Consider the following 10,326-nt stretch of genomic DNA (forward strand, 5'->3'; position numbering starts at 1 on the left):
AATTAAATCTAGATAATAACCCCTCTCTCTCTATTCAAAAAAAAAAACCCTCACTCCATATTTGTTAATATAATTTTCTACTCGTCACCGGCTAGGCTGCCATGGACGGAAGCTACCGCATAAATTCTTAATGTTCTCTTTTGTGTGATGGTCTGTTTTTCTTTTCTTTCAGTTTATTTCATTTTTATTATTCACTTGGAGATTTTTTTTTTAAATCTCATAATATATATCACAAATCACCATCAATTCATTAGTTCGTAACTGGAAAGAAAGTAGAGTGGAGAACCATTTCTTTCTAGTCTAGTCTTGAAGACCATGATATGTAACATCTCCATCCCACCAAACATAACTAAAATTTTATGGTGCTGTTTTACTGTTTTACCCTCCATTAAGGAATAGGAAAGGACCGAAGGAGACACCTCTGGATCTACTCAACTTGGAATTGAATTTGGATCGTAATAGAAGACAGGCAAATTTGCATTTAGGTGATACAATGCAAAACATCCTCCAAATTCCATTATTCCATATATAATGGAGGAAATCCAAAAGCACCCCCATACATAAAAATTACAAAGTTTAAATACAACTGATTTCATTACATCATAAAGTTCAATTACCTAAATAGATCCATACATTAAGGATTAACAATTTTGCACATCTTGGAACCGATGCTTCATTCTCGCAACGGTTGTTAAAAATAGTGCCAGTGATGGTGAACATCAGACGTCAAAGAATGAGCACAAACATATATGTATATGTTACAGGCTATTGTATGTACATACACATATAACTAAATAATTTACCTATCTAAACAACTGCTAACTACAAAATTGTGCCAAGGCCTCCAGCAAGTTTGGAATTCAAGTGGGTGATTCAGCAAGAAGAAGGGTGTGCCACCAGCCACAAGCAACATTTCTAGGGACACCACCATCAATAATGACTTGAGAAGGAATGTTGCGGTCGATTACATCGCCCAACCCAAGCTGTTAAATGCACGCAAAGATTCTCAATTAGTTCTAAAGTATGGAAGTGGAAACCAAATAATGCTAAATTCCATTCCCTAGGATAACTTGGTCCTTTTTAAGTGCTGTAAAACATTTTAAAAACTCATTTCATTTGATATGAAATACAAAACAATGCAATTTTATCAATGCAGTGAGGTGTCCTGGAAACCCTGGTTTGATGATTGATCAGTCCAAGCTTTATATACCTGGCCATATTTGTTCCAACCCCAGCAGAATACTTTTGCATCCTCTTCAAAAAACAGAGGCAAGAAGTAAGTCAACAGGTATATCAATAACTACGCACTTGTAAGCATCAAATCATTAAAGCTAAAATTCTCACATAAATGAGATCTAGTTGCAACCGGGTAGCAATTAGCTTTGTTGCGCATGACTCACCAACAAAGTAAAACATGGAATATGACTATCAATTCACCCCTCTAAGCCTTTCGCAAATGGATCTTTCAAAGACCTTAATTGACACCATACCACTATTTGCAATCACAAAAGTAAAATCTCAGTCTATCGAGTAGTGAGTTCTAGCTTATTTGGTGTTTTCTCCACTCCATTATCCCAATATTAAGAAATTTCCTAATTAGCTGGATTTTTCTAAAAGGAAATATTTATGCTAAGTTTAGAGGCTGACTATATTGAATGCAATTTTTGACATGTAACCAAATAATGTAGAAATTACTTTATATGAGCAAACATATTAAAAGTATTGCAGAAAATTTTGTGGTATTTTCATTTAACTCCCACTCCTGGATTCAGTACTGATATAAGGGAACAATAAAATACACCCAAGATTCTTCCTTTTCTTTTTCTGTTTTCCTTTTGATGTGGATTGGTGGAGGTGTGTGATGCATAAAGCCAAAGTCTTGCAGTGTTCAAATTTACATAAACATGACATGTTCGTGGATCTAAGAGTGGTTTCCAGGTAGCACTCAGCAAAAAGAAATTATGGAGGCCTACACAAATCCATTGTGGCATACCTGTAATTAAGGCGCTGTGACGAGCCCCACAAGATACAATTTTTGCGTGCAGATTTTCCAAGCTTGGAGCTTCCAATAGCCTTGGAATAGTCTGGTTTTAAATCCAGGAAATACTGAAGTTAATTGCAAAAAATCCCCCAAGGGATATAATTTCTCAACAATGAAAGTTAGGTAGAGATCCTTGGCTCCTAATTTAATTAATCAAAGCCATCCAAATTTCAACATTATAAGATAAAGATATGAACAAGAACTAGCATGATCAGGATAGTTCATTCACCAGATTGTCAAGCTAGGATTCTACACCATTGCAAACCATGGTATGATTAACAAAGGTTGTTGCATAGAATTCTAAGATAGGAATCTAAACAAACATATCATGTACCACTAGCAATACCATGTGATATGATGAGAATATCATTGTCTCTCTATTGTAACTTACAAGAGAGAACTCATAAACTGAAGAATAAGTGAGTATACCTCAGCTTGATCAGCACCAGTTCCCAACTGCCCAAACTGATTTCCACCAAATGTGTACACATCACCATCAGCAGATATACAGACTGTGTGCCACAGTCCTGCAGCAACACCCTCTATCCGGATACCAAGTAAGGAAGACACACAAGTTGGGCTTAACTCGTCATCCGTACTTCCTTGCCCACACTTGACAAAGACATGAGAAAAGCAAACAGTTTACTACTTTATCATGGTTAGCCAAAACAAGAGAGTTAAAAGAGAGAATAACGTTGAAAAGGAATAGAATAGGTTATCCCTTTTTGAGTGAACCTCATCTTGAACATCTACAGTGCTTTTCTCCATCAATTTCTACTTTACCTACATGTTAATCCTGAGAATAGTTAAAAGTTGGGACTCTAAGCAATGCCAGGGATTGATATAAGGATTAAATTTCAAAAATTCCAGCTGAAGTAGAAGAGTATATGATTTGGGCAGTTTGGTTGTATAATTTTGAAGCCAAAACCCAATGCTTTTCACAATCAAGAAATCAATTTTGCAGAAACATGTAATAAATAATTCCCCCATATCAAGCAAAGCAGCAGACATGATTCAATCCAGAGCATTGTTCTTTGTACAAACTCAAAAGATTGGGTAATAAGGTTCTCAATAAAGAAGAACTTAGTATTAAGCAAGAGACATCCTTCTATGACTGAAATAATGCTAATAGAATGCTTCGATGAATATGTTGCAGTTTTGCGCTAATGCGCTGTAGGTCAAAGGACTCCTCTTACCCTTTTAAGAGAAAGGTGGAGGGTCAGGTTATGGATTCAAGACCAACCATATTTTGGGTCGCATGTTAAGTAAATAGGCAAGTAATGATTCAGAAATTTTAAAGATGATATTATTAATTGCGATAACAAATTAAGAGACCATTACAACTCATGATATAAACTAAATAATCCCTCACCCCAAGGAGTTTGGGTTAACAGAACTTGTGCTAGATCATAGTACTTGGACTATATGAATTGCTTTAGTTATGTATTTATCAAGGTTTTAATAAGTGACACATTAAGGGTCCGTTTGGGAACAGCTTATTTAGCTGAAACTGAAAACTTTTTGCTGAAAATGTAAAAAAAAAGTTTAAAAAAAGTTGAATAGTACAATGGGACTCATAAATGGTATCAAAAAGTGCAGTAAAATCTATGAATAGTAGCAAAAATAAGCTAAAATTGCAAATAAACTAAAAATCTCAACCCATCCCAAACGAACATTGAATCCCTTCAACAACAATATGACATATAGCTAGTACTATGCAGCATATTCAATCAAATTTATCCTACATCATAATAAGATTGCTTCATTAACAACAATCTTCAGTCCCATAACTTTAAGGGCAGCTATGAATCCTCCATAGACTAAACAAGGTCGACTACATGTATTATTTTTCACCATTCTATTTCATCCAAAGCTATACTCTCTGTCACCTCCTTAATTAACATGTCATTTTTTACTACTTCTACTAATGTTATTTTAGGTCTTCCTCTACCTTTTTTTCATTGTTTTAATTTGATTAACTCACTCTTCTTAACTAGCGCATTATTTACACTCATCTACACAAGACCAAACCATCTCAATAAACTCTCCCTCATCTTCTCATCATTAGGGACTACCCCTACCTTTAGGAGAATTTTCTCATTTTGAATCTTATCTTTTCTTGTATTTCCACTTATCCATCTTTAACAAATTCTCATTTTAGCTACACTCATTTAATGAGAGAGAAAGAGAGAGAGAAGGAAGAAAAAAAAAGTTTCTGCGTAATGAAGATTTTGCAAATATCATTTTAAACCTTAGAGTGATCAACATCCAAATTCAGATAAGCAGTCAGATCAGATCCAGTGAACCACATGACTAGCTTACATATATTTGTTGATCATTGAACCATAAAAATTAGCATTTCTATTTAAATAATAATATTACAACAATAATAATACTGCTAAATTAATACTTATATAAAATAAATACTGCCAAATTTCATGAAGAGAAAGCATGAGACACTAAGCATCCAACACAAAAGATTCCTTGTCCAGAAGAACTCACCTGTCCATACATTCCCCAACCAAAAGTAAGCAGGGCTCCAGCATCTGTAGTGCAAAAAGGGGTAAATGAAAAACGTCAGGATAGGTCATATTGACCACATATAGATGGCCAAATAGAAACAGATGGGCATTGCAACAACCAGTTCATCTCGGTAGTACTACGTAAATATCAAACATACTATATATGAAACTTAATTACCAAAGTACTAATCTAAAATGTAAATTCCAGCCTATTTCTGTAAATTTGAACCCAACTGGGCCAACTCCCTTTCAAAATTCATGTATCAGTAGAATCATAAATTTGTAACAGACACAAGAGCCGGAGAATATGCATATATGAACAGGTAATTAGATGAGATAAAAGCTTCAAAGTAACAATATCAGAGAGGATCCAGCATGAATGCTCATGACCTCATACCTAAAGGTAGAACTAGTTCGTAATAATACCTGTAATTACAGCACTGTGTCGCCCTCCACAAGCAATCCCCTTTACATAACTTCCAGGAGCTCTAAAACCCTGTCCCTCAGAACCCATGCTTCCTCTAGAGAGTGCTGTGGATCTATCTTTTACATAAGGAGACTCTATGCAAGGTACAGGATGAGGAGAGGAAACCATACGTATCCGGGAGCCCAAACCAAGCTGCCCTTCACCTCCATAACCCCAACCCCACACCTGTCCAATATCTGAAAGTTGGGAAAATTAATATCGTGACCAGAATACAAAGACAACTATGCATAAAACTGTGTCTTAACAATAATTTAGAACATAGTTAAATCACCTGACAATGCTAAAGTATGACGCCCCCCAGCAGCAACAGTAGCTATTCTTACTCCAGGGTTTAGTGTTACAAGGCATGGCAAAGCTGAGAGAGTTTCATCACCAGAAGATGAACTTTCGGCTGCTTGCTTTGCTGATGATATTCTTCTTCGTTTTGTACTTTCTTCTCCACCTCCTTTAGCAGCAGTGCCAGATACAGTTCCGCCACTTGATCGAGAGCCTTGAGAGCGAGGGCTCACTGTCAGAGAACCAACTCAAATAGTCAGCAGTAAGGACTACAAGCCTCTCTCCACTTTCATAATTCATAGTAAAGATGCCTAATTGCTGAAAGTACCTTGCTCTGTCAAAAATGAACTCTGCCTTTCAAATACATCCTTTTCAGAGCTCCCACCCAACAATGGGTCGCCAAAGACCTTCCCGGAGGGAACACACTCCTTCCATCCCCATGTGTATACTTCTCCACTCTCTGTATATAAACAAGAAAACTTACTCACTAAATGCCTCCAGGCAGAGTAAATTACACAGAGCACTATTAGACATGGGTGAATTGACTGGCTTCTATATTTCAATAAGTTACCAACAGCTTCTATAGGCTGGATCATTCCTGTATTCTTTTTCTGAACTTGGTTTGCACCCCCGTGACATATTTTTAAGAATTTACTAATCAAAAAAATCAGTTACCAATTGCTTAGATGTTTCTAAACCCTTCATTCATTACCTAAAAAGAGTCTTCCTTTTCTTTTCCCCCTCTTAACTGAAGCACCACAACAAGGAAATCAAAATTACCTGTAACTGCAACACAATGTGCCCAACCCGCAGCACCTCTCACTACCGAAACTTCCATTGGGAGAGGGAATGGCTCTGGAATTTCCTAAACAAGTAGAAAAGTTTATGTTAGTACAAATAAATAAATAAAAAGATGGTAGTTGTCATGTGGTGCATTTGGTGGGACAAAAATGCCAAGACCTTTCATGGAACTTAAGTCTCATTGCTTAAACATATATTTCAGTTTTTGATGCCACTCTTCGATTGAATAAGAGCAATAACAGGTTTTGCCTCTTCCTCATTTTTTTCAGAAATCTTAACAAATATATATCCTAGTTTTCTTTTCTTTTCTTTTCTTCCCTCGAGTATCTCTTTTATGCTTCCAGTGTAATAAGGCTAAGCCATTATTCAGCTATTACTTATTTGTTTAAGAAAAAAATTTAGTACTCTATGAACTAAAGATTAACTTTTGCTGCATACCCCATGCTTCCCAGATGTCACATAGCTTTGCCCAAGATCATCTGTTGAACCCCATGTAATGAGCTTTCCGGAATCTGATTTATAAATTAAAAAAATATAATAATAAAAAAATCACTATAAGTGCAGCTAAATGTAACAAAATTTACACTTATAAACACAAGTTTTAACTTTTAAGCTAACTAAACTCAAAATTCTGTAAGCAACCATAGAAAGACTCAATCACTATGAATGCAAAACAACAGGTTTACTCTGAATTTGAACTTTAAAAGTCAATTAAGCTATTAATGATATGAAAGTCCCAGACATTGAAGCTTCAAAGTGCCCAAAAGAAGAAAAAAAAGCCACCAACTAGAATTTAGTACAAGAGAAAAGTAGTATTAATTTGGGAACTATAAATGAAAGAGAATAAGTTGCAAGAGAAAAAATAAAAATAAAAATAAAAAAGACCAACAGTAGAAACTAAAAATAAAATAAAATTGTCGGCCCCACTTTTAACGAATTGAAATAAAATAAAAAACATTTTTTTTTCCCAATCCTTTAGTCACATTTTCTCGGCAACCAAACAGCGTCAAATGCCACAATCAACGCCGTCAATCACCATACACAATCAACGACATTCCCAAATAAACCACAAACTTTAAAAAAAATACAAAAATAAATCAAATTGAGCTTAAACCAAAAAACAAAAATTAGTTAGAAAGAGGTAAGAAAAGCACCAGAAATGGCCATGGCGAAACCACAACCGCCACCGCAAACATCTTTCCAGGAGTCCCCCCCAACGGTCTCGGCCGGAACCCTAACAGCCACCGGCGATATCAACGGCGACCTCTGCGGCGAAGCTCCGGGCAAATACCCCCACATGTACACCAATTTCTCCCTAATCACTTCCATTCTCTCCGCCTCTTCTTCTCCTCCTCCGATTCCCGCTCCATTCATTTCCAAACCAAACAGTGGAAAGGAAACGAAAAGAAAAGAAAGGAAACGAAATGAAAGGAAAGGAAAAGAGAGAGAGATAAAGAAAGAAAGATATTAATATTATGAAGTACACCAAAAAAATTAACACTTATTATTAGTGTCTGTCTGTGTTCGGTTTGTGAGAGTTTTGGTCATTTTCAAATTGAGTTGGACTTTGTTTCATTAATTGAATGAGAAGTGAAATTTTGCTTTGTGCCTTAAAAAAGGGGCGTATCATTCTCAGGGTAATGGGGTGTGCCACGTAGGAAGCTCACGTGGTTGTAATGGACACGTGGCCAATTTCTGGCCGGTAGATTTTTGGTCCACTGGTAACCAGTACTTGGTCGGAAGTTTCTGGAAGGTTGTTAACTTTAAAACACGAGAGGAGAAGGGTACTGGCGTGTCCCCTACAGTTTCTTGCCACGTGTCCGGCTCGGATGCGGGCTCCAATCATTCGACATGACACGTGTAGGGACGAGGGTGGCTCGATTGCGAAATGTAGTCACAGGTCGGGCGTGGGTCCCTCTGGTTTTTGTGACAAATGACATTTTTTTTTTTTTTGGTGTGGAAATTTTATTACAAAAATTAAGTTATCACATTAATGATTAAATAATTATATTTTTGAGAAAGATATATTTTAAATTCTCTAGTCAGAGCCTAGTGGTGTAACAAAATGCAATAATTTCAAAAATAACATGTTAAATCTTAATGCATAAAAAAAGTTACAAATTAAACTATAACTTGTCTTCGTAATAAAAAAATTATAAAAAATAAAAATAAAAAATAAAAAACTATAACTTGTCTTCAGTGGAATGAGATTTTTTTTTAGAGTTTAATATGTTATCTTTCAACTTAATATATCATTTGTTATTACTGAAATAATAGGTTTAATTTGGTACCCTTCCTAAACTGTACTTAAACAACAAAATATGATTTAAAATGTTTTTTCTTTTTTTGAGTTTTAAAATATTTATTGATCAATTTATAAAGTCTATGTAATAAAATCTATAGTAGTTGCAATATCAAATTTTTAACACCCTAAGTACATAGTTTAGCAATAATTTTTTTTTTTTTAGAAGGGTAATAAATTTTATTACAAGTTGCAATTTATAACCAATTGGTTCGTGCATTTATAACCAATGGTAGAAAGAGTCTAAATTGCAACAAGTGACTATATCAAATCAAATCTTTGTAGTATGATTCTAGCATTTGAGAGTGAGACAAATGATGATCACAAGTCACAACTGACATCAAGATGTGGCATATGTTTATTGGTATAATGATAATCAATGTTGTTCAAGTTTTCCATTCACAAAATAATAATAATAATAATAATGGATATCACTACACTAACACTTAGCAAAATGAAAAATAAAATAATATTGAAATTTCTGTTTTTGGTCATGTTGGAACTTTGGTTTGGCTATTTATAATGAATAATAAATAACACTAACATGTCTCTTTTTGTACACATAGGAGCATTGTTTCAGGCAAGATATATAAATTATTAACAATGACTTTGACTGTTTTAACCTTGTTTGTAATACTGTTAAAATAGGTGATAATGACAAAATCTTGGTAAATGTTCAAAGCCACTAAATTATCGACCCATGCCATGAGACAATTTTTTTTTATTAATAATAATTAAAGTCTTTTCTTTATTTGTGTAAGTCCTACTCAAGTCAGGAAAAAAGGTCACCTATACAAACACTCACGAAACACTAGTCAAGGTCCAAGGGTAATGACTAGCATGTCTAGTTAGTAATTGCCATTATAAGTTAGTCGGTAACTTCAAGACACGATTTCAATTCAAAAATTGAATTGTGTACTTCCTCAAAAAAAAAAAAAAAAATAATTATTGAATTGTGTATTCTTTGTGTATATTAGAACAGTGTATAATAGATATTGTCCACCTTATATAAGTCTAGCCCAAAAAAAGAAATCAAGAGTAGGAATTATTTATTCTTTTGTTCTTGCTTAAGGCTTTGGATGAGCCATTCACGCCTCACTGTCTCAGATCTTTGGATTTTAGGCCAAAATGACAATAATAATTGAAGAAAGATCATTAGTTGAGCACTTTTTTTTCCTCCCCCAGACCAACCAAAAATATAAAAACTGTCCCTAAAGACTTCAAAAAATAATTTAAAAAAGGCTAAGAACTTGTCGGTGTGAGGTAATCCAAATTTTTGCTCTGTCTGCAAGGTTACCTAAAAATAAATGTAATTGAATTATTTTGGTACCATAATTCAGGAAATATTGGAGGACTAAAACCACATGCATGAAGATTTCGTGTCTTTATCATTAGACTTATTACGATGTGAAGCATCATAGGACAATTTCTCAACTTCTTTGAATTATGATGTAGACAAGTGCTGCAGTCAAAAAGTTGTCAAAACCTAGATTTCAATCAATTGAATGATGATTGAACGATGGTCGAAATCCTAAAATCTTAATAGTTTGACTTGTTTGAGCAACATCTTCACACTTTGATCTTGGATATTGAGTAAATTATAAGTGTTTATTGCATTTTCATGGAAATAACCAACCTAAAACCTTAAAAAAAATAATAATAAATAAATAAATAACCATAAATGGCACGAAATCTCAGCCTCGTGATTCATCCAAGTGTGTATGTCTCAGTCTCAGCGTGTGAATCCATAGAGGCTCACTAGCTTCTGAGTCAATTGGATTTTTAGCATTTCATTGTGACACAACTGGCCCACAGGCCCAGCCCAAAAAGAAGATTGGCAAGCTTCCATGCTCAAATAATTGGATAAAGCTCATAAAACAGGGAAGCCACTAATTTA

At 34.7% G+C, this 10,326-nt stretch overlaps 1 protein-coding gene across 3 annotated transcripts; it reads right to left on the reverse strand.

Annotated features, from left to right (window-relative positions):
- Positions 1 to 557: 557 nt before the first annotated feature.
- LOC136065032 (ultraviolet-B receptor UVR8-like) lies at positions 558 to 7,703 on the reverse strand. Of its 3 annotated transcripts, XM_065767683.1 has the most exons (11): positions 7,282 to 7,701; positions 6,566 to 6,639; positions 6,107 to 6,191; positions 5,655 to 5,786; positions 5,322 to 5,558; positions 4,990 to 5,226; positions 4,544 to 4,587; positions 2,471 to 2,653; positions 1,994 to 2,084; positions 1,211 to 1,254; positions 558 to 983 (listed from the first exon to the last, which is right to left on the reverse strand). In XM_065767683.1, the coding sequence occupies exons 1-11, from the start codon at positions 7,499 to 7,501 to the stop codon at positions 861 to 863; spliced, it is 1,470 nt and encodes a 489-aa protein (XP_065623755.1). In that variant the 5' UTR covers positions 7,502 to 7,701; the 3' UTR covers positions 558 to 860. The 3 variants fall into 3 exon arrangements, with proteins under 3 accessions (XP_065623755.1, XP_065623756.1, XP_065623757.1); XM_065767684.1 differs by lacking the exon at positions 1,211 to 1,254 and having other exon boundaries at positions 7,282 to 7,703; XM_065767685.1 differs by lacking the exon at positions 1,994 to 2,084 and having other exon boundaries at positions 857 to 983; positions 7,282 to 7,703.
- Between the last annotated feature and the right edge of the window lie 2,623 nt (positions 7,704 to 10,326).

Source organism: Quercus suber, unplaced genomic scaffold (genome assembly GCF_002906115.3).
Source record: "Quercus suber isolate HL8 unplaced genomic scaffold, Cork oak 2.0 scaffold_834, whole genome shotgun sequence".
NCBI classification, from domain to species: domain Eukaryota; kingdom Viridiplantae; phylum Streptophyta; class Magnoliopsida; order Fagales; family Fagaceae; genus Quercus; species Quercus suber.

Bases quoted from the DNA above. Each gene is read 5' to 3' on its own strand.
- LOC136065032 (XM_065767683.1), bottom strand. From the start codon at position 7,501: ATGAATGGAGCGGGAATCGGAGGAGGAGAAGAAGAGGCGGAGAGAATG. The intron at 5,787-6,106 runs GTAATTTTGATT...GTTTATATACAG, and splicing joins ACATTGTGTTGCAGTTACAG to AGAGTGGAGAAGTATACACA. The intron at 5,559-5,654 runs GTACTTTCAGCA...GTTCTCTGACAG, and splicing joins TTCATTTTTGACAGAGCAAG to TGAGCCCTCGCTCTCAAGGC.